This window comes from Cheilinus undulatus, linkage group 6, assembly GCF_018320785.1.
Source record: "Cheilinus undulatus linkage group 6, ASM1832078v1, whole genome shotgun sequence".
In the NCBI taxonomy this organism is placed as follows: domain Eukaryota; kingdom Metazoa; phylum Chordata; class Actinopteri; order Labriformes; family Labridae; genus Cheilinus; species Cheilinus undulatus.
The window spans coordinates 18,570,842-18,598,733 of record NC_054870.1 but is presented as its reverse complement, the minus strand read 5'-3'; the positions used below and the strand labels follow the sequence as shown (position 1 = coordinate 18,598,733).

The 27,892-nt window shown below is 37.6% G+C and overlaps 3 protein-coding genes across 3 annotated transcripts; 2 read left to right on the top strand and 1 right to left on the bottom strand.

The window, feature by feature from the left end:
• Positions 1 to 3,887: 3,887 nt before the first annotated feature.
• Positions 3,888 to 8,648, bottom strand: LOC121511258 (cytochrome c oxidase assembly protein COX20, mitochondrial). Its single transcript, XM_041789860.1, has 4 exons — positions 8,490 to 8,648; positions 5,570 to 5,684; positions 5,148 to 5,211; positions 3,888 to 4,966 (listed from the first exon to the last, which is right to left on the bottom strand). The coding sequence occupies exons 1-4, from the start codon at positions 8,520 to 8,522 to the stop codon at positions 4,828 to 4,830; spliced, it is 351 nt and encodes a 116-aa protein (XP_041645794.1). The 5' UTR covers positions 8,523 to 8,648; the 3' UTR covers positions 3,888 to 4,827.
• A 5,639-nt stretch (positions 8,649 to 14,287) lies between these two features.
• Positions 14,288 to 17,197, top strand: LOC121511259 (gonadotropin subunit beta-2). Its single transcript, XM_041789861.1, has 3 exons — positions 14,288 to 14,375; positions 14,817 to 14,935; positions 16,915 to 17,197. Exons 1-3 carry the CDS (start codon positions 14,297 to 14,299, stop codon positions 17,146 to 17,148), a joined length of 432 nt encoding a protein of 143 aa, XP_041645795.1. The 5' UTR covers positions 14,288 to 14,296; the 3' UTR covers positions 17,149 to 17,197.
• A 3,495-nt stretch (positions 17,198 to 20,692) lies between these two features.
• LOC121511242 (G-protein coupled receptor 4-like) lies at positions 20,693 to 27,053 on the top strand. The gene is made up of 3 exons (XM_041789845.1): positions 20,693 to 20,857; positions 26,250 to 26,437; positions 26,531 to 27,053. Exons 1-3 carry the CDS (start codon positions 20,693 to 20,695, stop codon positions 27,051 to 27,053), a joined length of 876 nt encoding a protein of 291 aa, XP_041645779.1.
• Positions 27,054 to 27,892: the final 839 nt, after the last annotated feature.

The following is a 27,892-nucleotide window of genomic DNA, read 5'->3' as shown; positions in this document are numbered from 1 at the left end:
TTGCAACATAAACAAGCTTAAAGGAAGCCTCATCATGTCCATGTGAACACAGAGTTAAGAAAAACAAACCCCAATGAAGTTTGTTACTATTTGATTAATGTACATATTTTTACACTACAATAACAATCGCAATGTTGCATATTAAGCCTTTAAAGCTATTGTTAAGGTAAATTAGTGTCAGTATAATACCCTTAAGGTAATTTCATATTTGACAGTGCACCACTCTTTGCTTCAGATTGAATAAAAAAAGGTTTGTTATTCTGTAAACCAAGGCTTGTACAGGGATTTCTATTGCAGAAAAGAACCACCACCCAATGACTGCAACTTCATCTGCCTTTTCCTAATCCCTACAATGCAGATTAACAGTCGCATATTGATGATGGATGAAAGGATGATGATAAAATTGGTCAGTATAAACATTTTTAATGTGTTAATCACAGTAAAAAAAAAAAGTCAAGAAGCATTTTTTAAATATATAAATGAATGTGTGTATATTATGTAATGAAATACTTTGCTTGTTTGAGTCCACGCAACTATTCAGGACTCCAAATGACACACAAAAATAACCACCCTCTGCCTGATAATTCAACATGGGACTGCGTGGCGTGCCAGGACAATGACAGATGTCCCAAGCTGTCCCTCCCCCTCCCACTCCCCCTCCTCCTCTCTCTTTTTGCCTTCCCCTTGATGTCTGTGTCAGTCTAAGTCGAACAACAATATATGAGAGTGTTCTTATATAAGGTGACATCCCGCTCCTGACTTGTCTGTGTGCCAACAACTCTGGTGGAACAATCGTCCCACATGACGGAGTAAAACAGACGGAGAGAAAGGTCTTCTATAAAAAGACTACAAAAGCCAGCGTCCCTCTTATTGCTCTGGCTGCTTCCTGTGTCCTTTGTTTGATGCTCAAGATGAAATCTAAGAATACAGTGCAGGGTAATGAATGTGTGGTGATCATTTTGGATTAATCTATCAGTTATGATGATATAACACTAAGACAGAGGTTACTCATTGACCTTGAATTAATTTCTTCTTTTTCAACACATTTTTGTTTTGTTTCTCCAGATGAATGTTCGAACATTTCCCTCATGTTCCTCTGCAACATAATATAGGTTTTGTTAATGAACCTCTTCTAAACCAAGCCCGAATTTGTGTTTTGGCATTTCCGCTATTGTGATAAAATAGAAACATAGGAATGTAACACCTTCGGCCCGGGATGTATACAATTGTCTGAGTAATTTTAAAGTTGATGCAGAGAAAATGAAAGTAGTGAAGATGCCAGTGATGATTGGCCTTTGAATGTCCAAATAGAACAAAACAAGTGGCATTGAGGTAACAAAATGCACGACCTGCATGTGATGATGCACATTTTGGAACAGAAAATGTAAAATCTGTAAAAGCTTTTCTGAACCTGGAGTTCAGCTCTTGTGTTTGTTGTCTAAAGGTTAGGTAAAAAAAAAAAAGATTGTAAATTCAGAGTGAATGAGAAGTTGTTGTGAGAAGACAAACTATGAAAACGCACCTTGAGGAGTGAAACAATTTGGCTTCTGCTACAAGTAAAAATTATATTAAAGCTGATTTTTTTTGTTGTTCTTCTTGATGAAACTGAATTAAAAATTTCATTTAATTTGTTTTACGACTTTATTTTTTTCAATAGAATTTCTGAAACACTTCAGACTCCCAATGTGAGAAAAAAATGACAAGGCAAGGACAGGAGTCAGTGATGCAGCACTAAGGGTCAACAAGGAACACCGGACAAGAGATGACTGGCGCAGCTCAACAGTTAAAAGAATGAATGTAGTGACATCTGCTGGTCAACCGGTTTACCACACCTTGCCAATGCCAATGCTAAGCTGATGTATTCATTTCATTGAGGGTTTGAACCTCAAGACATTCTTTGTTGTAAAGGGGTTTAACAGTTCCAGCAAATGCAGAAAGCAGTTTCAGCTATCAGAATATCTGTAGTTAAAAAATTCATACTGCCAACATGTTGTCAGATTCAGTCATTATAAAGCCTGCTGGTCCGGATTGCTCACCTCAGCTTGAGAAGTTCAGGATCTTTCTCGTGGGACCACCACTTTGAGTCATCCGCTTGGTTTTCTTTGATGGTCACTTCATTAGAAGATAAAGTGCTCTATTGATTTTCAGTGGTCTGCTCTGCTTCACCTTCTGCAGTAGGAATGGTAATGTTAAGGACAGCAGCAGAAGTGTTGATTAAGCCCCTTCACTTTTTCCAATGTTGTTATGTTGCATTCTGATGCTCAGTCAATACAATACCCTCATTAATCTACACCCAGTAACCCAAAATGACGAAGTGAAAACAGAATTTTAGAAATTCTGGTAAATTAAAGATAAAAAAAAAAACAAAACGAGAAATAACAATGGCATAAGTATTCAGGGTCTTTGAAAAACACTTGAAATTTAGCTCAGGTTTCTTCCATTTCTCTTAAACATTGCTGAGATGTTTCTACACCTTGACTAGAGTCCATCTGTGGTAAATTAAACTGATTTGGAAAGGCACACACCTCTTTGTAGACGGCCTGCATATCAGAGCAAAACCAAGCCATGAGGTCAAAGGACCAGTCTGCAGAGCTCAGACAGGATTGTTGCGAGGCACATATCGGGGGCAGGCTTTCACATGGAGTTTTTTGCAGTCTCCAAGTGGGCTTTCTTGTTTTTTGCACAGAAGCTTCTGTGTAGCCACTGCCTTAAAGCCCAGATTGGTGGGGGCAGCAGTGATGGTTGTCCTAAAACTTTGTCCCATCTCCACACTGGATCTGTGGAGCTCAGTCAGAGTGACCATTGCATTCTTGATGACCTCTCTTGCCTCTTGGCCTGGTGATCAGCTCTTGGAAGAGTCCTGGTTGTCCCAAGTATTTTCCATTGGAGGCCACTGTGCTCTTGGGAACCTTCAGTGCAGCAAAACTTATTCGGGGCCTTCCCCAGACCTTCTACAGAGAGGTGTGTGCCTTTCCAATTCATGTCCAATCAATTTAATTTGCCACAAATGGGAGGCATCTGAGCTAAATTTCAAGTGTTTTCTTAAAGAGTCTGAATACATATGTCAATGTCATATTTAAGTTTTTCATTTTTAATGAATCTGCAAAAACTTTTAGAATTCTGTTGTCACTTTTTCATGATGGGGTAGTGAGTGTAGATTAATGAGATAAAAATAAACATTTTCAACTGCAGCATTAAGCTGCCTCAAAATGAAACTGAAAAAAGTGAAGGGGGTCTGAATACTTTCAGAATGCTCTGTATACTGTCAAATTTCCTAAAATCTGATTTGCAGCAAAAAAAACAGGTTGTGTTTAATATAAAGCAAACATTCCCAATTATACTATCTGAGTAAGTTGCAGAAATACTGACAAGTTACCAAATACAATACTCTGATTAATAAAACAGCTACTCTCTCTGAGCATTTACTTAGGAGTATCTGTTCTCTTGCTTATTAAAGCAAACATCTAATCAGCCAATCACATGACAGAGACCAATGCATCTAGGTATGTAGACATGGCCAGGGTGATCTGCTGAAAAACTAAACATCAGAGTGGGGATGAAAGGTGATTTGAGTGGCAGGCTCTCATGTTGTTTGTACCAAATTCTGGCCCTAATCAGTAGTTAGCCTTGTCTCTGTTTGAAGGACTATACCATGTGTCACCTTAGAAAATGAAACCAAATCACGCAACATTTTCCATTCTTGTTGTAGCCTCCATTTCCATATTTAAGCTGTGCGATCTACTACTACTGTATCCCACCTGTTTTAAAGGTTAATATTTTGTGTATTCAGAGGAACTTTTTTTGAGTAATGCATTTGCAACTTTTCAATTTCAAAACCAAGCACAAAGAGGCCTTAAAAGGTTAGCAAAAGGTTTAGCAATTGGACACTGAATAAGAAGTATCTGTATTGTAAACTGGGGTGAGTACAAGCCAAGTGGGAAAGACAATACAGCCAGGAGACATCACTACCCATTGCACAAAAATGGCAGCTTACATTTATGTATTTTTTAAATTCGCAGGAAAATATAGAAATCTAGTGTGTTTCTAGAAACAATATACATACAGTAGACACTAATGTTGATTTAATAAGCCGGCATGTGATAAAATCAGCGTTGTATCAGTACACAGTTTATTTTGGACACATTTAACAAGAACAGAAAATAAATCAAAAAAAATTAAAATTCGATTTCAATACTCTAACATAAAGAGGCTGCTGCTCTGCCGTCTGTGTTTTTACATGTAGAAACGTGTTAAACATCAAGCCATGCTCATATCAGTGATGTCACAGGCAGAGTTTTGACTGATGCAGCAAATTTAACTTTCTGTTAGACAGAAATCTGTCTCAATCTGTAAGAGACACTTATTCCCAAGAGTGGAGATATTTCCTGGTGGCACCTGGAAAGTGGTGTACACTTGGGTGGATTTAATCTAATAAGTTGTGGACTGCTGTGCAGAAGAACGTTCAGATAGAAGATAGAAATCACAGCATGAAGCAACAAAGTGATGAGAGGGGTTCGAAAAACTTTATGCATTAAAATAGTTTTTTTTTTGTGTGTGTATGTGTGTCAGCGTGGTCTTTCGGTCTAAAAGTACTGATGGGCTTGAAATGGAAGTTTCACCATTTGGGTTTGCGGCATCTTAATATTTCGGCCAAAACAACACAGCACACATTAAATAATTTAAGCAGTCCATAATTAGTGCAGTTGAAGTCCACCTTTAGGAAAATCAACACTAAATGTTTAGTCTTTGTGACAGGACCCTGGCAACGTCCTCGTTTCTCCTCCAAGCCTTCACAGAGGTGAGGTAGGGTAGTACTGTAAGTGCTGGTCACGACGGTCCTGATTCTGCTCCAGGTTTACTTGTAGGGTCCAGAGTGGTTCCTTCATATATCACCTTATTCTTGATACCGCCCTGGATCATTCTCTGCTGCACTCGGATCTTGGCGTTATTCATCCTGCAATAAAACCTGTAGGGGGAGACATGACCGAGTGGGAGGAAAACAATCAGAAAGTACAGCACGCTGGGTGATTCATTATCATCTTAATTCTTTCTTTTATGACAGGTATGACAACAATATAAACATGTACGTATATGTCACGATTGGAAAGTCAAACAAGTAAGAGGTCTAAGTTGACGCAAAGGCCTACCAGGATCCAAGTGTTGTCAGCATAAATCCTGCAAATCCAACGTCAAATGACCTTCTAACCCGACCTGCAGACAACATAACAGACGGCTGGTGAGAGATTAAGAGGTACACAAGTACACTTCAGGCCTAAAACCAACCTTTTTGCCCACAGTTTTCAAACAACAGAGAAACATTAATTTTTTTAAGCATAGTTTCATTCTTTTTTTCTGCCTCATACGGGTATTTTCTCCCAATTGTCGAAATTAATTGCAGTGATAATGCAACTTGCTTGCTCTTGAAGATATTGCTGGGATCAAACATGGACATCTTATTCAAAACCCTTTTGTTTCTGCCACATAAGTCAATGAGTGTCTAACCACTAAGTGTGAGAAGTAAAAAGACACAAAAGCATAAAAACAAAGTTCTGTCCCAACTAAGACTTACTTGTGGCCAGAAAATGCAACAGACCAGCAGCTAGAGAGCCTCCAGCACCATGTAGGATGGCATCTCTGGCACACGGGGTGTTCTGGACATCAATGATCCCCAGCAACCGAAAACCCTGAAGGTAGAAGCAAGAGACATATAACACTTCATGTGATGTCTAAAATAAAGTAACATTATTAATATGATGGACATTGAACTTGTATCATCCGTATGATGCTGTTTGTGCAAACTTTAGAGTGGTTTTGGTTGTCATTCAGCATTGGTCTGTAAGCTACTGGATTTCTTGTACTTAGCCCTGTCTCTGTTTTGAGGACAATTAAATTTAACTATAATGAAGGACTATAATACTGTATATACTTTGGTGAGGGCAATCTGAGGGAATTTCTTAAAGATTTATAATGTTTTGATGGCATTTAAAAGCTTATAGAAATATATCTTACCGAGTTCTTGGAAGCTTACATCCCATAGTTTCATACTCTTATTCAAAACATTAATAGTCAGCATCAGCTGTAGCGTGTTTTTTATCCATAGTTGATTAGCAAATTGATAAAATACAAACCAAATTGTTTGAACCCATGTTAATTTGGTTAACTATAAAGTTCACTGACTACATTTTATACATGAAGACTCGACTAAGACTAACTTAGCAGACTTTTACTGCTAAAGTCGCTGACCAGAAGTTAAGTTTGGTTTTCGTCGGGGAGACTGAAATCACTAAAATGTTAGTGCTCGACTGCTGGACATTATAAAGCCATGATAATTATCCACTGTGGAAATAATTGGTAAAAACACAAGTAGAGATTGGGGAGAGTAAGGAAATATATTTATATTTGTCTTCCTTTAGTTTTTAGTTTTATTTTTGTATCACTTTTTGTTTTCAAATTTGGTTTGGTAATGCTTGCATATTATCCAAATTTATTTTTTAGTTCAGTTGTGTTTTTGTTTGTCTTTTATTAGTTTTAGCATTAATTTTTCCATTATATGTGATACTTGTTAGCTGTGAGACCCAAAGGCAAGAAAAAACTCATCATGCAATTTTTAAAAACATAGGCTATGTAAATAGGCAACTCTTCACTTTTCGATTAATGTATTCAAACTGGATTTTTGATTATAACTCATGACCTAAAAGTACCATTGTGTGATGTCTCAATCAAAACAGGCTGTTTTACACTTCTCAGGATTGGGTGTAAATTTCAATCAGTATGCTGCTGTCATGTCAAAGACTAAAACCAAAGATAAATTATCCCGAATTTTATTTTATTTCAGTAGTTTTGTAAGCATGCAATATAGTTTTAACTAGCTTTTGTTTTTTGGCAAAGCTTTGTTTTCATTTTCATTTTAGTCATTTCCTTACTTTAAGTTAACTATAACAACCTGGTTGAGAGCATTCAAGGTACTTCAGAATTTTCTTAAGTAAACTTCAAAGTAATTCAACTATTGATTGTAAAGTGTGATTGTGAACACTAACATGTATAGTTTTTATAGACTAAACCTGTACTAAAATGTTTTTTTTTAAGCCAACCAAAACTAGACCACAATGTTCAGGGTGAGAATGTAAAAAATGTGACTAAAACAAAGGTATTATGCCAAAAGTAAATCTAATATTAAATTAAGATAAGGTGCCAAAATTAGTCAGTCAAGTTCTTCTATGCTGAACTCATCAAACAATGTCTTTACAGTCCTTGCTTTGTACTCTGGGGCACCGTCATGTACAATTAGAAGAGGGATTTCACCAAACTGCTGCCACAAAGTTGGAAGCATAGCATTGTCCCAAATGCCCTAGCATGCTGAAGCATCAAGATTGGCCCATAGCCTACCATTATCCCTCCTCCACCAAACTTCACAGTTGGCACAGTGCAGTCAGGCATCATTCTCCCAGCATCCACCAAACCCAGACTCATCCATGTGACTGCCAACAGAGCAGCATGATCCATCACAAAACAAAACACGTTTCAGCTGCTCCACAGTCCAGTACCAGTGTGATTCACACTACTCCATCTGACGCTTGGCATTGGACTTGGTGATGTGAGGCTTACATGTAGCTGCTCGGCCATGGAAACCCATTTCAAGAAGCTGGGGACTTTAACGCACCATGTGCCTTAGCAGTTGTAGACCACACTCTGTGGTTTTGTGTGGTATTCTCCTTTGTGGCTGAGTTGCTGTTTTTCCTAAATGCTTCCACTATCTAATAATGTCACTTACAGTTGACAGTGAATTAACAAGCAGGGATAAAATTTCACAAACGTCTTATTTTAAAGGTGGCCCACGCTTGAAGTCACTGAATTTTTCAGAATGACCCACTTTGTATAACAAATGTTTGCAAATAGAGACTGGATGGCTACGTGCTTGATTTTATACACCTGTGGCAACCCGAATTCAATGATTAACAAGTGTGACCAAATACTTTTGTCCATATAGTGTAAATGCTTTGATAAAAAGGTAAATACGTTCTCTGAAATACATGGATTATCACATCTGGCAGCTCACTATCTTGGTACGTGAGACGATTTTAAGGGAAAATACAAATATGTAGTAATCAAATATCTGAAGGAGATTTGGTATCAGGATTGAGTCATTTCGGGTGACGGATACCCATAGCTAGCAAGATATATGTGCTGATATTGTCAATAAGTTCACTTGAAAATTCATACTTGTGATTCTTCATAACTATATACAAATTAAAATTATGTAAACGTTAAGGAGACAAGAGCTATGAATGTCGAGTTAAATATTATAACATTATCATGTTTTTCGGCGCGCATAGCAGCCTTACATTAACGGATGTCTCAGTAATGTTAGAATACAAAAGTTAAAGGAGAATCTTTTTTCTTGATGTTATTTACTGCTGACCTTCTAATCAAGAAAGTGTCAAGTTATTCGAAATGTTACCTTACAAAAGAGCGTAAACTGAGACACTCACCTTGCTCCTGCTTTCCTCCTCTTCTCCTGCCATTTTACTGTTCCTCTCCTTGTGCAAACGAGCAGTTAAACAGTCTGTCTTCTTAAAATAAAAGTCATGTAACAACAATTTTCATAACCATATTGGTGTCGACTCATGCGCAGTGTAGGTCGTATGGTCCGTCCGCTTTTTAATGCCGACGAGAAAACAACGCAACTGAGGATATATCGTTCCTGTGACCGCTCGCCTTTAGGCCTTTATCCAGCTTTAAAAAATAAAGAACAAAAACTGAATTCACAGCACGATGTTGTAGCGATACAATCATGGTGTTTAGTTCTTATAGGGTCGAATATGACCTGTTGTATAAAGGATAACCTATCATATATTGTGAAAAAAATAGTATATATGTTTTAAGTAGCCTGCTTGTAATATGAAAATATTCACAAAAGCAAAGAGTCAACCGTTGTTCTGTTGTTTCTACCTTTCCAGTTCTCATTTGAATGCCTCATTAACCACCCTGTGTTTAGTTCTGCTCTAAGCTAATGGACAGTCATGCTGTCAATGACACAGTTCGAAATATTTTACCACTTTTCAAAGGGGGTGACCCAGATGAAATCAACAACCACATTCATTGGTTGTCCATCAACTGTGTGCCAACCCAGCTTCAAAAAACATTCTCTCACCCATCAAACAGGGATAGAGCAAGTCACGGTACAATTTAAGCATCTCTTGTGATTAACAACATTACCACTTCAGTTGATAAAGGTCAGAAATGTGTTGCAATATTTACTGATCTATAAAAAGCCTTTGACACAGCTGACTGTTGAATTTTGTTGTGTAGGCTTACTAACAAAATTGCTAGAGACTATATGCAATTAGTTTCAAAATTATTTAACAAATAGTACTCACACAATTGTCTACCTTTAAGGTGATCTCAAAGGAGTTCCCCAGGGATCAAATTTAGGTTCTCTTCTATTTACATATCAACAACATTGCAAAAAAAAATTAAAATACTGTTAAGTTAATCTTTAAGAAGATGGTATAATATTACATTCCTCAGAACCCTGCCACAGTCAAGCTTTGTCTCAGTTACAGTCTGATTTTAGTGTTTTCCAACAAGATCTTACTGAAAAACTATAATGGTAAACTCCAAGGTTTAGAAGTGAGTGGAGTAAGACTGCTTTTAGTGTTGCCGCATGCATTTTGTGGAATAATTTCCAAGTGACAGCCAGATTGCCCTCTCTGGTATCATATGACTTTTGAGGTTGTATCTGAACTATGTAAGGAAGGTGATTGCAACTGCTTTAAAATATGATTCATCAACAAGGGCATGGGTTGAGAAGTATGGATGTGTGTTTATAACTGTATTTGTAATTATTTCAACTAAGTTATACATGTTTTCTTATTCTGAGTTTTATCGTTTTAAAGCAGTGCAACCCTGGAAAAGGCACCTTGGTCTCAGTGGGTTCACCCTGCTGAAATATCGGATACATACATTTTTTAAAAGGCCTTCAGAAACACTTTTCACTAGTGCGGTTAAATAAATTATACTAAGAATGAAAGAAGCAACTAAGGTAGACCACATTCAAAAATGAGTTTTTTAGATGACAGAATTAACCTTATGTATGAAAATCTCATGTATTCACCAGAGTGAGAGACTGTCTGGGTGTACAAGGTGTTTACTGCTGTATGCACCTTGTAGGAGGACTATAATAGTCCCCTTACTTCTCTTTGTACAGCAGAGGGAGCTGTTGCTTCACTGGACACTTGTGAGAGAAGTGTCTTATGGCTTTGTGAAAGGTCTGATATCACTTTTTTTAGTTATTCGAGCTTTGATGCAGTTCCAACTTGATTTAAGCAGACAGTCACAGTGGATGAGTAGTGGTCAACAAGTGGTAAATAAGGGGTCAATAAGTGGCAAACAAGTGGTACACTTATGGTAAATAAATTGTGTGGCCAATATGGAGTTAATAAGTGGTAAATAGGAGGTCAATAAGGGGGAATAAGTGGCCAATAAGTTGGTGATAAGGGATAAAATGCTGGCCATCAAGTGTTAAAAAAAGGATATTTTGACCATTGCTTCTGCAGTTGTGATTTCCACTGCTGGGCCTACAAAAGTAACATATACATGCAGAATCAGAAAAGAAACCAGTATTAAAATTAAGTTTTAGGTTGAGTTTTGGAAGTGAACGATTGCACATATAGGCTGTTTGAGTCATACTGTGTCATCTTAACCTGTAATGATGTGATCAAGTTCTTCAATAAGCCATTTCAGGAGGAAGTCAGTTAATCTCACTGATCCTGTACAGATAAAACAGGATTACATTTACTGGCAGCAGCAGATAAACTACTGCACCGTTTCCATCCGGGGTCATGGTTAATAAATATTTCCACAACAGGAAAGCCTGACAATTACAATAAAAACTTGTACAAGTTTCAACAACCCACAGTGCCTATCAAAGTATTTAACCCCTTGGATGTTTAGCTCTATTATTGATTTCATACATGAATCACGGTCAATGTAATTTGGCTTTTTAGACAAAAAAAAGTTGCAAAAAACTCTTAAATGCCAAAGTGAAAACAGATTTCTACGATGCAATGACAATGGAATAAAAATATGTAGGGTAAAACAAGTGTTGCACAAATATTTATCCCCTTTAAAGTGACTGACCAAATTCAACAGAGGTCCATCCAGTTGGCGCTAATAGTCTCACAGTTAGTGAAATGGGGATCGCCTGAGTGCAGAGTATGTGTCTAAAGAGACTGTATCATCAAAACACCTGTGTCTGGAAGATCCAGTCACTGGTTAATCAGTATTCCTGGCTACCATTACACCATGAAGACAAGACTAGTGAGAGGCCAGCAAGACACCTATGACTACTCTGAAGGAGTTTCAAGCTTCAGCAGCAGAGATGGGAGACTCTGCATACAACAACAGATGTCCAGGTTCTTCACCAGTCAAAGCTTAAGAGGAGAGAGGCAAAGAGGAAGACATTGTTCATATTAAATCTTAATTGGAGTTCCCCTAAAGGTATGTGGAGACTCCATGGTCAAGTGGAAGAATGTTCTTTGGTCTAATTGGATTATAAAAATGATGACCCAGCCAAGTCTACCAAAGGTATTATAAATGTAATTCTTTCTGCCTCAGCACCTTTTAACATGTTATTCTGGCAAGCCTAACAGGATGTTAGTCTGATATTTAAAAACAGAGACCGATCCCCTACACAAAGGTCAAACCTGTACAGTGTTGCCCGTACCAACATGAGGTTACCATGGTTGACATCCTGGTTACCAGGCCCCTCTGTGCTCTATAAAGACTGAGCTGGACCCCAGCCTGCATGGTCATTCTGCCTGCAGAATCCAGAGAGGTAAGTCTGACTCTCCATAGAAAGCTCCATAAATATATGAACACATCTGCATAACATTAAGTCATTTTCCCTCAAACTTACTCTAAATTTAAATGAACCTTCTTTCGAGCAGGCCTGCACACAGAATTTGCTGGGCCTAAGAAAAGCTCAGTGAATGCGCCCTCCCCAGTTGTGATTTATTGATGATATTAACATAAAATGGATCAGTGGCAAGGTGCTGGCAGCCTTTCTAACATTTTTTTCCATTTTGGAGATGAAAAGTGTGTCAACCTTGTGCTGGATTCTGATGCTAAACATTATTTTGACCAATTTCCCCACTTTTTCCTGCAAATTTTGCTACTTTTTGAACACTTTATACAAATTTTGCCTCTTTAAACGTAACTGAAAATTTTTTGCCTATTCTTGCCACTTTTTGACCTATTTTTGCAACTTTTTATGCCTTTTCACCACTGTTTTCTGGTAATTATTGTTTTGCCTTTTTAAAAAAACCATTTCACCCTTTAATATCAAATTTTTACAACTCTTTCTGGCCATTTTTGCCTGTTGCAATTTACTTTTTCACTCTTTTTGACCTTCCACCACTATTTCACCCCTTTTCACCACTTTTTTCTGCATATTCCTGTCCCTCTTGACTATTTTTTTTTGACTATTGTCAGCCATCCTTGCCACTTTCATCTCATTTTTGCCACTTTTTCCTGCCAATTGTCATCTTTTTCAACACCCTATCACCACTTCTTCTGTTCGTTTTGCCTCTTGCAACCCAGATTTCACCACTATTTCACCCCTTTTCATCACTTTTTCTGGACATTACTGCCATTTAACTCATTTTGCCACTTTTTATGTTTTTTTCACTTTTTTTTTCTGCCCATTTTGACCTCTTTTTGGTGAATTTTTTTATACCACATTTAATCAACTTGTGCCACTTGTGACCAGTTTTTAAACATTTTTTGGTCTCTTAATCTGAACTGGCGATTAAAGGTAATCAGGCCTTTTTTGTAATTGGGCCTAAAAACTTTGGAATTCTTTGCTGTAGGATCTCAGATAGGAACTCTGTGTACACGTTTACTTGGGGCGTTCTTTTTAACTGTTATGATCATTTTAGTAATGTTATATTTATTTTCTTGTTTAATTTTGGGCATATTATCAGGATTTTTAATCTTAATGTCCACTTCTGCTTCTTTTTAATTGATATATTTTAATTGTCTGCTTCTGAGGAACCTTGTAACTCTGGTTTTGGGAGTTGCCTTAAAAAGAAGTTGTTCTTATTCTAAATAAATCTTAATATTATTTTTGTCTTTTGTGCTTTTAATAAACAAAGTGGAATGTCAGGCCTATACACTAAGCAGAAGCAAGATAGCCTCTGGAGTGGAAAACTGTCCAAAGATTTAGTAGTTATCAATGTTGGGAGAACAAGAATAAAAGAGTAGAGCAGCTTTCCTCAGACTCCGGTATGCCGTCATCCATGCTTTTAGGGCCCACCAAACTCCTCATACAGCCATACCATGGGACGACTTTTACTCAGAGTTTTTATACAATGAACAGAGAATTTCAAAGTGATGCTTAGTTTTCAGAGATATTATGTTAAAGTTTTTGTGTAATCACCACTACCATTTATTGTTTTTGATCAGCACACTCCACTAGATTTCTTTACCTAATATTCCTCTCACTAAATGTACTGTGTACTAATTAGGGAGCGAGCAGGGCTGGAGAATGTTTAATGGATTGTCAGTAGTTAATCCAGCACCAGTTAAACTGTGACACTGGTTCACTACATCAGACAAAATAAAGGATGAAAAAAGGTAACATGAGTTAAATGTTCTGGGTATGTTTTGTTAGTTCTGGGACTTTTTTTTTTTTTTAAATATCAACAACTAATCAAATGTTTTTTAAAAATTCAGCAATGGTTTCAAAGTACTGAATCATATTTATGTTCATGCTCTTTATGGATTATTGTAAATAACCTCTTGCAGCCCACCTGAAGTACCTTTTAGGCCAGAGAGTTATGGGCCACACTTTACAAAGCAGGGAAGAAGAGGAAGAACTCACCCCCAGAGTTCAATGTTGATCTGATGAAACATGCAAACAGTGCCCTTCTTGATTTTACACAACGTTAAAAGAATATGTCATAGTAATGAAACTGACCTCTTCATTGCCACAGTATCTTTAATTTGACACAAAAAGTTGATTATAGTTGATCTTTGTTAGTGATAATTTTTTAATGTGTTATGCCTACAACTTTGTTGTTGGCTGTCTCGACTCTTGTAAATAAGATTTTAAATTTCAATGGTGTTTTTTCCTGGTTAAATCAGTTTAAACTGAGAAATTAATACTTTAGGAAAGTGTCTTCAAAGGCTGTAGAAATGTGTGTAGAATGTTTTATCTGACTGTTTGTTTACTATTGAATTGAATTATTATTTAGCCTCAATTAGTATCTATTTATCTCATCTTGTCTCCTGTAGGATGATTGCTGTGATGGTCCCCTTGATGTTGAGTCTGTTTCTGGGAGCCATATTTTCCATTGGGCCCCTGATCCCAGCAGGTGAATAAATGGATCAAAGAGGGACATTGATAATGAAGTTGATTACAACTTTAAATCACAGAATGTCAAATAATTTTTCAACCAACTCCTGCAAAATCTTATTTTGGAAAGTCTTATTTGAACAAAGGCAAATGATTCACTTCAATCAAACATACAAGGTTACTCATAATCAATGGTGGCAGTCATTAGGCCAACATAATGTCACTTGTGTCAAGTACAATCTAAGAAGTTGTTGCTTGGTCTCACAACACAGGCTTAGTTTTTAATAGTAGAGCAAATTGCCATTGGAGGAGAAGACTGTGGGGTGTTTTACATTTAGACACTGACAGGAGACTGGTGATGCTATCATGGGATTTTCTCAGGTGTTTTCAAGGGCCAAGCGTTTTTTTTTTTTTTAATGACCGTTGCATTCATTAATGGGTTAAATTTTTCTTTAACCAGCGGCCTTCCAGCTGCCACCCTGCCAGCTTGTCAACCAGACGGTGTCTCTGGAGAAGGAAGGCTGTCCAAAGTGTATTCCAGTTGAAACAACCATCTGCAGTGGTCATTGCATCACCAAGGTATAGTGGGAACACTAAAGGAAAAAAATACAAAACCTAAACTCTATCTTTAAAATGTTAACATTTCTTTAAGTTGACCCTCAGGTGGTATCCAATTAATTGTTACACTTGGGGTGTTCATGACCAAAAGTTTTGAACAAGATCAGACCTGATCATAAATTTCAAATCTTGATTAATTCTTTTAACCCTTCAGTGCCACTTTAAGTGCAAAAAAATCCTGATTTCTGTCATATAAAAAAACACACAAAAATGAAATATTTTTCAAATACTTCATGCAAATTGGATTTCCTTGAGGGGGATAATCACAGCCATGACTATGTTGATAATGAGAAACAACTTTTATTTATATGAATTTTTTTTTTTTTTTTTTTTTTGAGATTTTAATAAATTGCACGAGTCAGGGTGTAAGAGGCCAAAAATGGACATTGTTCATTAATTAAAAAAAAAATGCACATTTAACATTTTAACATTTTTGTGCCTTTTTAAAACCAATATCAGACTTGATCATTTTATATATATATATTCTTGATTTATTCTTAGGAATTTACTCTTCAGTGCCAGTTTAAGTGCAAAAAATCCCTGATTTCTGTCATATTAATTATGATAAAAATATTTTTTAATGCTTCTTGCAACTTGGATTTCATTATCATCACAACCTTGATTATGTTAGTAATCAGTAACAACTTTGTTTTGTGATTTTGTTTATAGGATATAAATGTATTTGTTATCATAGTGCCCTCATAGGAAACATGATAAAGCATGATATTCTTGTCATGACAAATAAGGGAAAATCTCTGACAACAGGAAAAAATTCAAATTTGAAGCAATGACTCCAGAATTAAAGCCAAATATCATAAAAAGAATGTTTTTTCTTTTTACTGCAATGGCTGGGGTATCAAAAATTGTGGTTTTAATGGTTACAATTGGGCTTCTTTTTTTTTTTTCTTTTTTTTTTTTTTTGATATATCAAAGGGGCGTCCAGAACTTATTATTGACCTTTTACAGGTTCTTGGTTTTTAGCATAAACTGTCAAAACTAGAAAAGCACTCGGAGAGCGCAGACCTCCACCATTAGCCCTATCTCCCAATAGTACAGAATCCTCTAAAAAAATCCTGGATCCAAATGGTGATCTGGATCACTCCCAAAACCTAATCAGTTCTTCCTCATGCCATTTCTGACATTTCCTGAAAATTTCAGGAAATTTGTCATTTCATCAAAATCCGTCCATAACTTTTTGAGTTATGTTGCTAACAAACAAACTAACAAACATAACCGCCTTGGTGGAGGTAGTAATCAGAAAAAGAAAACAAAGAATGACCAAAAAAAGCTGAAAAAGGACTTATACACCCTCTACAGGTTATGAATTAGAAATATCCAATAATTAATTTGATTAAATTGAGAAAAAATTAAAATGATAAAAGGACTGACATGAAAATCATTTTTCTCATTTAAATGCTAGCTGAAGTTTCTGACTCAAGCCTAAGTACTAAATTAATATGGATCTACACTCTATGCTTGGATAAAAGTACATTTACAGCACCAAATATCCATTTTTCGGCCGAAAAACAAAGCAAGCTGAAGCAGACTGGACAAAGGATCTGGTGTCTGAGTTTTCTTGCTCAACTCAACCAGAAATGCTGACACCTTACAGTTTTTCTCAATCATTTTGGCTCATTTTCAAAACAGTTTTTACTCTCACTTAACTGGAAGTGTTACAGTCACAACAGTTTCATTGCACATCCGAACTTGATTGCTTGTTTGCAAAAAAAAAATAGCTGACCATCCAAAACATTGAACGTGTCAAACCAAGTTTTTTGTATCAGTTGTACTAGCTGGTGCCTACAAATTAGTCATCATCAATATGACAGCACTATTTAGTCCAGCGTAAGAGTAAAAATAACCCAGCAGGGTTCTGAAACCAAAACAGCCAAAGTCAGTCATATTTTAACCGCAGATTTTTTTTTCTCCCTCTCTTTTAGGACCCTGTCATCAAAACCCCATTCAGTAATATCTATCAACATGTCTGCACATACCGGGACTTCTACTATAAGACATTTGAGCTCCCTGACTGTCTTCCTGGTGTTGACCCGATTGTCACCTACCCCGTGGCTTTGAGCTGCAACTGTGGCCGCTGTGCCATGGACACGTCTGACTGCACCTTTGAGAGTCTGCAGCCAAACTTCTGCATGAATGATATACCTTTCTATTATTAGTGTCCAGAATTAGAGCTATGAACCACACTAACCACAAACATAAAATCTTTGCTTACACTGAGAATCTGTACAGTAAATAAAGATTGTTACAGTTATCACTGCAATATGTTTTCAATTTCTCTTGTCATTGAAATACCCACATGGAGCCTTTTTAGAAGCTTTATGAAAATAGAGACTGTTCACCTGTGGCGTAATCAACTGTGTATTTCCTCCCACAGTAAAAGAGTCATGCGTCACTCTTCATATTTTGGGGGAACAAAGGTGTGTGTTAAATAGATTTGCTGTTTGAAACAGTGGCAGTTGAGGTTATTAGGAGACTCCAGTAAAATAAGATTTTTCCACAGTTTAGCTTAAAAAACATCAGAGAGAGATTTCTGTGTAGGTTCTCATTCATACGGGTCAGAGCAAATCTTGATCCAAAAGGGGGTAGCTGCAGTTGACAGATCAAAAAAAAAAAAAAATCACCCCACCTTTTGAAAATCATAGCAAGCAAAAAATAATAATTTCTGTGTCTTCAAAGAAACATTTTCAAGTTTAAAAAAATCCAAAAACCTGCAGATCAGTTCTAAGGAGAGCATCATAACTCAAATCAACCACATCCTATTTCAACACGTGTCTGATCTAGGTGTCACTCATAAATTTATATTGCCCTATTGGGGCAGTATCAGTTCTTCTTTCATGACTCTCACATCTGAATACCATTGTACCAAATAGTGATTGATCAATTCATTGTTTAATTTGCCAACAGTGATCCACCAAACTATCACTTCTTGGATTCCTTTGAGGCATTTTAAGGGACTTGAACTTCACTGTTGGGTTCAGGAGCCCTCCCAAGGGCCCTTTTGAATAACCAGAATGAAACTTAGCAGTATTTTTATTCACTCTTGGTCCCTTATATACAATTAAGACATACAGTACTGTGCAGGACTTTTGGGCATGTTTTGGCCAAAAATCAAAGCTGCAGTGAGGCAAGTAATGTTGAGTAAGCTCTCTTAAGGGTGTCATTGGGAGTGAAGGGGGAATGACACAACCCCAGTAGTTCTCTGGATGTCCTTGCATGACCAGGGGCATGGGAAAATCTATAGAAAAATTAACAAAGTCCACACCTTTGAAGCAGAGTAAGAGGTGGAGGTAGTGAGCATGTGAGCATAGTAAGCATGGCCTAGAGTGCTGTCTGGGCAGTTAGTAATGTTACCACAATCATGCTGTGGGTGTCCCAAGGGCCCAAAAAACTACCAGCAGTTTCTGGACTGCATTATTCAGAGTTAAAAAGGCTTGGATGCCATCGGGCTTGGACTTGGCTGCCAAGCGACACACATGTGTGTTGACATGTGTCAGGCTTGACTCTAAATATAATATATGCCTAAATATAAGATTTTTAAACAGTAGAGGAACAGTGAGAGAGTTTTTTCTCATCTTAAGGGCATCATTGCTTTGTCTGAGTGAGCTCCTTTACCTTAACAATGAAAAACAGACTGACATGGTGTGCTCTTTACACCACGTAATAATGTGTCTTTTGCATATTCATGTGGACAAAGATGTTTTTGAGAAACCATCATGAGTGGGTGGAATTGTTTTTGATGATAAAGGAGGAAAACCTCTGTGCGAATGAGACCTTGGTCTGCCTTCAACAAACAGGGAAACAAGGAAGTTATGACACATTACTTCACCTGAAAAATATGACATGTCCTTCCTGCAGTTGATATAAAGTTACATCATCACACTTTTCTGATATTTGCTCTAAAATTGTTCAAACCTTTTTAACTTTCACTTTACCTGAGAGTTCCTGACTTAAAAATTTCCAGAAAAGGCCAACAACCCTAACTCAAACTTTCCCTTTTCTGGCAGTATAAAGAAATAATAATACAATGCAATTACACCATTGCCTCTTTAGGGTAGATGATGTAACACTGACATCAGCAGCTCTGAATAAAGGCTTCTTTTTTTATTATGTTGCAGTGTCCACCTGCCACCATAGATACCACATCATACTTGGCTAACAGTTTTTGAGTTTTTGACTTCCTTAGAAGAGCTATGTTGTGTAATCAGGAACTTAATGCATTTATTCACTTGGTATAATAATACCAACAGAGAACCATCAGATATTGGTGACAGGACTTCATAAAGGTGAGCTCTGGCAACTTTAAAATATCATATTGCAATCTTTTTATAGAATATGAAGTAAATGCAATGTTATGGATGTCCATGTTAATGTTTTATTTGGTTTAATTGAGACAGGGGAGGATTGGGGGTCAATCTCCTTGCTTTATACACCACAAACATAAATCACTTTGAAAATATATTTTCAAGATTCACAGTAAAGCTATCCAAATCTTGAATAAATAACAGTTTGACATATTCCTCTAGGAACAGGAGGATTCAACATCAGTCAGGGCCACAAAGTACTTCAACTTTGATCGGACACATGTGTTCCCATGCAGTGATGGAGGCTATACATGTGGTGAAAAGCGTCTTTTTTTACATTTTATTTCATAAATAAAGATATATATTGTTTTTTCCAAATACTTCTGTTACAAAGAGCTGGGGTTAAACCTTTTCTAAGTAATTCTACCACTGGGGACAACAGCAGAGAATCAGCTGGCATTCTTTTGAAAGTAGAAAGGGACTGCAGATCGAGTGGAGTTGGGTCCACCGTTGGGGGACAACAGAGGAGAAGAGTCGAGCTAGCACACAGGGTCCTGATGTGATGGAAGTACCAGGCTCTGTCCACATAGCGGCATAGCGGGTGAGGAGTAATGTAGACCTGGATGAGGGATTCCAGGAGCCGTTTCAGCTGCTGCTTTGTAAGCTATGAGCTATGGGTTTTGAATTTGATGTGAGCTGGAAGCCAGTGTAGAGAGATGAACAGAGGAGTGACGTGCTGTCTTGGGTTAGTTCACCTGCTGCAGCATTCTGGATCATCTGCAGAGGTCTAAATGTGCATGCAGGGAGGCTTGCCACTAATGAGTTGCAGTAGTCAGTGAATATTCTTACAAAAGCCTGTACAAGGAACTGACATTTTTTGCTGTTATGAAACATTTACCCACTCAGAGGTATTTTAGAGTTTTAATTTAAAGTAAATGAGCCAATGTATGAAAAACAATTTTATGGTCTATAATTATTCTTGACACTCTCCCTGCAGGTCATATACTAGTGCATCTCAAAAAATAAGAATATCATGAAAAAGTTCAATATTTTTTGCCACTTGTTTCTGAAAGTGAAACCCATGTTTATTATATAGACTCATTATACACAGAGAGAAGTATTTCAAGCCTTTATTTCTTGAAATGTTGATGATTATGGCTTACAGATAAAAAAAAAAAAATTCAGTGTCTCAAAAATTAGAATATTCCATAAGATCAATTAAAAAAAGGATATTTTCAACAGAAATGTCAGGCTTCTGAAACGTATGTCCATTTCTATGCCTCCAATACTTGGCACTGATGCTGTGCCATGCAGCCACCAAAATCTCCTCTATGTTTATGTAGCGTGTTTTAACAACATACATTTTCATCCTGTACAGCGGCAGGTTACACTCTGAAGAATGGAAGATTTTCACATTAACAACAGCGTTGAGAGCGGAAACCATGATAACTACGATATAACAGACTATCGGACTGGCCATTTTGTCATGCATGTGCTGACATGTATCATCGTTTCCATCGGCCTTCCTTTGACCCTCATGACCATCTATGCTCTATACACTCTGGTATGTACATTATGGCTTTACTGTCTGTGTCAAGTTTCTGGGACAGAATGGGCCAATTTCAACTAAAGTGCACGTGCTTAAGCACATGGCAGAAAGTGTAGTGGGCTGAGCTGTTTGACAATTTGCTGGAAAACCCCTCTGCTATCAGATTAACTTACTAGCATTAAAGTCATTAAGGACAACAATGTCCACTACAAAAACAACAATTAAAGATAGGAAATTAAGGGGTTAAACCCTAAATGACTCAAATATTTGGTAGTTGTGCTCAGGACTGAAGTCTATTAAAAGATTTAACCAAAAAAAGTTGCTGAAAAATTATTGATGTGTGAAATTTGAAATAATGTTTTTGAGGCAGACATTTTCATCCCTAATGGCCTTAAAGTAGGGTTGTTAAACTCGATCACAGCGGGTGTTCTGTCAGATTTTGCTACAGCTGCTTTTGCTACCAGTACTCAATGCATCAATATAAAGCCAATAATCACCTCACTACCCCTGTGTCATTAATCCCAGCATGTTTTGATGCGTTTTCATCCATATTTTCAGGGCGGAGCATATTTTGATACTCCAATTGCACCCCATCAAGTTTTGCTCCCAGTACTCAATGCATTAATATAACGTTTTAATATATGCATTGATATAAATTTCTGGGATCATATCGCTCAGTACACACGGTGACTTCAGTTTTGAGAGACACAAGTGGAATTGAAAAGTCCAATATGCTAAACTGCATACATGACAACAGCATGGCTTCAAGAGTGAAAAGTAGGTCCTGAACTGGCCTGCTTGCACTTCAGAAGGAAGACAAAGGATTTGATAAGATGGTATTGTTTTAATTGTCATGCGTACATTTGGTGCACAAATATTCTGTGCCAGTTCCATCCTTGTATTGGGCACATTTAAAATGTGCCCACCTTGAGCATGAACTTACCGGCATGTCAACAGGAACCTCACTGAGAAAAACTGCCTCCCTCCCATACATCAACTGAAATGGTGTGAATTTTGTTGTTGTATGAACCTTTGATTTTAGGGAAAAAATTGTAGCCTCCAAGAAGACATCCCAGTTTTCCTGCCTCTCATTGACCAATATTGTGAGGGCTCTAAGGTGTAAAAGAAAGCAAAATAAACAGATATTAATTCCATTTGAATAAACTTTTAGCAGTGCATTACTATTGGTATCACATTATGTCAGTGACTACACAGCAGGGAGAACTAACGAATTGAAAGTGTCAAAGACTTGCATGTTAAATGTGCATTTTGGCCATAAGGTACATTACTCATTGCTTCAAACAACTGTGCCAGCTAATTCTAGGTGTCATTGGCTCTCTCTCTGTCAAAAAAGTTGCAGGAATGAAACTCTCCGCTTTATGTTATGGTTTGATTTTTCATCAAGGCCGTTTCTCTGGGGCGATAAGCAGCTGAGATGCTTCTGTCAATGCCCAACATCTGTCAGAGGTTGCTGTTGAGCTGAAACAAAAGAAATTATTGTTAAAATAATACCCACAAAGTTGTAAATTTTGGATTGTACTTCCATATTATCAAATGAAAACCTACATACATCACTGACAAACTCCCTGCCCTGATTCTTTGTGGACATCCAAGAATTGGACAAACCCTGTGTGATGTCAGCCGTCTGCTTACAATAGGCGGACTTAAACGGCTCTTGAAGCCAATCTGTGGAGGCTTCCATATTGAAATCGCGGTCTCAACCGAACTTTGGATCAACCTAATGGCCCACCCACTATGCACGATTTCCTGTCAGCTAGCTAGCTAGCTAGCTAGCATTCTGGTTGATGGTAGTGATGGGAAGTTCGGCTCTTTTCAGAGAGCCGGCTCTTTTGGCTCAGCTCCCAAAGAAGAGCTGGCTCTTTTGACTCCCTAACGGCTCTTTATTTAGGATCTTTTGTAGCCCTATATTTTACCTTAACTTCGCAAACAATAATGGTTAGTGTGTTGAAAACCCTTTTGCATTCAGTGTTTTTATGAGAAGCCTTATAATTGCCTAATTTTGTTCTTATTCTGTTGCAAAACCATTCTTAGGATTAGCATTTAAATTTCACTGGTTAGGGTTAGAATTAATGTCAAGCGGATGTAGACATGTGTTTGCACATGCACAGTACAAATCGGGTTTCCGGGACGGATGGTGTAGCAACACCTCCCTCTCGGTTTTCACATAATGGTATAATCCTTTATCCTCACATATGATTGGCCACATGGCCGCCATGCTGGCCAATCAAAACAAAGTTCTAACCAGAGCTGGGGTTGAGCACTGTGAGAGCTAAGCAGTGAGAGGAAAAAAAAAACAAAAAACTGGGAGCCGGCTCTCACTCTATGCGAGCCGGCTCTTCTGATTCAACACAAAGCATTGGCTCTCAGAGCCGCAGCTTTTGAGCATGACCCATCACTAGTTGACAGAAACATTTGGCCTCTGTCTGCCGAGCTATCTGTTAATCAAATGAGAAGCGCTAATCAGCGCTTATCCCAAATTTAATCCAAACGATCGTGGTACAAAAGAAATTCACCCCTGTACAGTAAGGGCACAATAAGACATTAGCTAATGAGACACGTTTGGTTTTTTGAACCAGGCTGTAAACCAGTTTATTTCTAGTGTAAAAACCAGCTGTTTAACAGGTGTCCAGACGGGACTTCCGATATTCCTGCAGCCAGCCTAAAGTGGAAACTCGCAGTATTGCAACTTCTTGCACTTCTGCATTGGCTTCATTTTTCAGGACCAGAGGTTGCCGCTTGGGACATCCATGTCTGTAAACCAAAGAACAAATGTGGAGTCCAACTTCTTGTGCGGTTTTAGTCCGCAACAGGAAAGCGTCCACCCATTTTGAAAAATAGTCCGCCGCTGTCAAGATATACAGAAAACCATTCCTGGTTTCTGTATAAGGTCGATCCCAACAAGCTCCAAAACATCAGACACCTATAAGTTAAAAATAAATTAAAGAGGTTACTTAATTGGATCAACATTTATGAAATTCACAGTGCTCGAGAAGCAAAGTGGTGGAAGCCTACATATTTACCTTTATGCATTGTAGTGGCTGTGAGATTTACAAAGGTTTGCAAACCTGCTGGCATTTGTCACATTCCTGACCTTGAACCTTGAAAAATCAACATTTATGTAGCTTTCACATCAGTTTAAAGAAAAAAAACAATGAGAACACAACTAGACAGAATAAGAATATTTTAAAAAACACCCAGTTCTTGATTGCTTTGCCCATCCCTTTCCAGTAAAACCTGGAGGAAATGGCATTTCTGGATACTTGGACACATGTAAATGCCAGTTTTACAACACAAACTACTTATTAGTCTCAACATTAACCACTTACGACACAGTGTGCATACGCAGTAATTATTAAGCTCTCCAATAGTTGTATTTAACAGCAAAGAAAATATGCAACTTAACGTACTCTTACCTCGTGTCAATAACTCTAGCAGAAGGGAACAAAAAATTATGGGGGTGACGCTGATGGCATAGGTACGGAAGAGTATTGGGGCCACTGAAAAAAAAATTTGAGACGAAAATTTTTTTTCACTTGTGAGAAAAAAAGTCAGAATTCTGAGATTAAAGTCAGAATTCTGACTTTAATCTCAGAATTCTGACTTTTTTCTTACAAGTGAAAAAAAAAATCGTCTCAAATTTTTTTTTCAGTGGCCCTAATACTCTTCCGTACATAGGCTGCCTGTGCAGAAACACAAAGTAGCAATTTTTGATGGTAGCAAAAAATGACAAAACAGCTGCCCTCTTGATTGGCTGAAACGTGTTGTTTAGCTCGATGCTTCGTAAGGTTGGAATAACTGTTCTTGGTGGTGGAAAAGTTTACTTCCCTTTTCTTTTTCATCCTTTATCCCTAGGAGGGAAAAGTAATGCTCATATTTCCAAGACAGAGAGCTCATGCTTGAGTGCCCAGCCATGTTGTGTGTGTGCATTTCAGTGCGTGTTTTTTGTGTGTGATCTGCAGCAGCTCTATTATTTCTCCCAAGATGCTGCTGTGCTTAAGGTCCTGTCACTTCGTCTACTGAACCAGCTCTTTACTAACCTTCATCATCGAGTTGTCTGCTATAAAAATGACAAGCGACGAGTGATTTGAATTCTCAGTAATTGTAACCGCGGCAGTGATTTTAAAAAGAAACCCATTACACCACTAGCTACCATAAAAACTAACGAAGTTACGTGTTACTTAGTTACATGTTACTCTCAACACTGGTGCTAAGTAAGCTATATATCTATAATAGTTAACTTTAGCTACAGTGCTTAACAAATATATTAGACCACCACCCAAAGTAAGGTTTATGACACAGCTGCCCTATTAACAGCATTGGTGATTACCAAAAAATTTGTTTTTGTTTCTGCAATGGTTAATACACCAATATGTAGAAGCTCTTGGACCAAAATGCTATTTTTAATGCTAAAATATAATTATAATTGTTATCCATGAATTTTCAAATTTACTGATTTACAAAAAACAAAATGAAAAAATAGTAAAACACATTATTACTTCTTGATTAATATATAGTTATTTACTTGTATTCCTGAACAGAAAAATGAGTTTTAGTGGTTGAATGTTATGCTTGATTAATTTCTGACTTCTCAGAGAAGCCCAGTGAGCCGGCTCAAATTTGGGAAGAAAAAGGTGAATTCAGTTTGAAATTCCTCCTTCCTGTTCAAAATGGTAAAACTAGAGAGCTGACTGAAAATGAAAGAGTCTGCATTAAAGCACTTCATGATGCTGGATGGTCTCTGAGACAAATATGACAAGTGGTCTAATAAATTTGTTAAGCACTGTATGTTTGCTAAAGCTCACATTGCTAGAGCTAATTTAGCTTTAGATTTATTTTTTAGCTAATTTAGAACGGCGCTGCATAGTTATGTCGGTAAAGCTGAGCTCACAAAGCAGCTTTGTAGGTGTATAGATACATTATCTACATAGTTATACTAACTATGTCTGCTAAAGCTCACACTGCTAAAGCTAAGTTAGCTACAGTGGCTTATATAGTTGCGTGAATTATGTAGATAGTGTAGCTATATTAGCGAAGATAAAGCAAGTCACACTTTGTATTACTCGTTCTAAAATGGGTCTATACATAATTTACCCGTAACACTGGCAATTTGTTGTACCTTCAAATTACGTGTTGTAGCCACCCGCCCGACCCCTCTTCCTAGAGGTGCTACGTCCATAGCCTCTCTCTAAGAATGGATACACAATCAGCTATATATTGTCCCAATAATAAGTTATTTTAGTTTGTTCAAGGAATAACTTTTATCTGTGCACATTACTTCCCTTCTATTTCTGTCATTCTCTTATCCACACACATGCAGGAGGAAGAAGAGTTAAATAAATGTTTACTACTGCTTCTTACCATTGTTTTTTTGTTGTGTTTTGTTTAGGTACGAAAGGATCATGTCACTCCAATCTATGCCATTAACCTCCTTATTTCTGACCTCGTTCAGCTCTGCAGCATGATCGTTATGGAGACAAAACCTGAGAGTGATACGTTTTATGAGACTGTCTTTTATATTTATCATTGTGGTCTGGTGACTAGCGTTGCCTTCATGGTGTGTGTCTCACTGGAAAGGTAACTATGTCAAGTGTAAAAACCTCTGAGTCTGTTTATATCACTGTCTTATTCTGCACTATCTTAAAGACATGTGTCTATCTTGTGTTGCAGATATTTGGTCATCGCCCAGCCAATCTACTACCGCTTCACACGAACCATCTGGGTGTCTGTTTCGGTCAGTGTCGGGATGTGGCTCATAACGCCAGTCTATTTTCTGACGGTTTTCCCCTGGGTGTCATTTAAGGTGACAGAAACAGTCTTTTCTGCCTTCCTCATCATTCCCTTCCCACTCCTCATATTCTTTGTAGTTGGGACCCTCAGAGCTCTGTCCACCTGCACCTCTGTCCTCTCTGAAGAAAAACACAGAATCGTGGGAATCCAGGTGCTGGTGCTGCTGATTTACATACTGCTGTTCCTGCCTAGCATGATTTGGCCCTTAGTGAGAGAGACAGGCTTTGACAAAACTCTAAACCACCTGTCTCTGATGTTTGTAAAGCTTAGTCCTCTAGCTGACTTAGTACTGTATGTCTTCATTAGAAAAGAGACCATCAGCAAGCTTTTGGCTGCTTTATGCTGTTGCAAAATGGAGAACAGTGACGAAAACGTTAACACTATCAATGTTGACGAGATTTAGACAGTAAGCTTTGTAGAGGGGGAGAAAACAAGAACAAGGCCAGCCTCAGTGAGATCAGAGGTGTGTCTGTCCTCATTTTATTTTGCTGTTGTTATATTTCTTTGAAATAAACTAACTTTACTGGAACTACAGGCATTCTCCCAGAATTTTGGCAAATTCCAGTCTGTCTTTTTTTATGATTTGCTATCAACAGTGGAGTCTTCTTCCGTCGTCTTCCATTAAGTCCACTTAGGCTTAAATAGTGATGGATGGACTGATGTACCTTGACCTTGGAGTTCACCTCTAATCTCTTTGGAAGTTGTTCTGGGCTCTTTGGTTACCATTCGTATTTTCTGTCTCTTCAATTTGTCATCAATTTTCCTCTCGCGGCCACATGCAGGGAGGTTGGCTACAGTCTAGTGGACCTTAATCTTCTGAATAATATGTGCAACTGTAGTCAGAGTAACATCAAGCTGCTTGGAGATCGTCTTTCTAATCTCCTGGGAAAACTCTCTCCGTAGCTTTCTGTGGTCCATGTTCAGTGTGGCACACACTATTATACCAAAAAGCACACTGACTACTTTTCAACCTTTAAATTGACTAATTACAAGTTTGAAGAGAACTGTGATGCTGATTACAGGACACACCTTAGTCCATATGGTCAAATTAGTTTCAATCTTTTCTAACGCTATCGTCATTTTGATAAGGCCAGTTTCATTTTTATTATTTTTATTATTATTCTGTTGAACCACAATTGAAATGCAATGTCTGATTTTCAGTGAATTTTTATTTATTGATGCTTTTGCCAGTTTCATGTTATTTCAGTGATCATTGTGGGGTTTTCTTTCTTTAACACATGT

Bases quoted from the DNA above. Each gene is read 5' to 3' on its own strand.
- LOC121511258 (XM_041789860.1), bottom strand. From the start codon at position 8,522: ATGGCAGGAGAAGAGGAGGAAAGCAGGAGCAAG. The intron at 5,212-5,569 runs GTAAGTCTTAGT...TGTTGTCTGCAG, and splicing joins GTTGCATTTTCTGGCCACAA to GTCGGGTTAGAAGGTCATTT. The intron at 4,967-5,147 runs GTAGGCCTTTGC...CTCCCCCTACAG, and splicing joins CTGACAACACTTGGATCCTG to GTTTTATTGCAGGATGAATA.
- LOC121511242 (XM_041789845.1), top strand. From the start codon at position 20,693: ATGGAAGATTTTCACATTAACAACAGCGTTGAGAGCGGAAACCATGAT. The intron at 20,858-26,249 runs GTATGTACATTA...TGTTTTGTTTAG, and splicing joins TCTATGCTCTATACACTCTG to GTACGAAAGGATCATGTCAC. The intron at 26,438-26,530 runs GTAACTATGTCA...CTTGTGTTGCAG, and splicing joins GTGTGTGTCTCACTGGAAAG to ATATTTGGTCATCGCCCAGC.
- LOC121511259 (XM_041789861.1), top strand. From the start codon at position 14,297: ATGATTGCTGTGATGGTCCCCTTGATGTTGAGTCTGTTTCTGGGAGCC. The intron at 14,376-14,816 runs GTGAATAAATGG...TTCTTTAACCAG, and splicing joins TGGGCCCCTGATCCCAGCAG to CGGCCTTCCAGCTGCCACCC. The intron at 14,936-16,914 runs GTATAGTGGGAA...CCTCTCTTTTAG, and splicing joins GTGGTCATTGCATCACCAAG to GACCCTGTCATCAAAACCCC.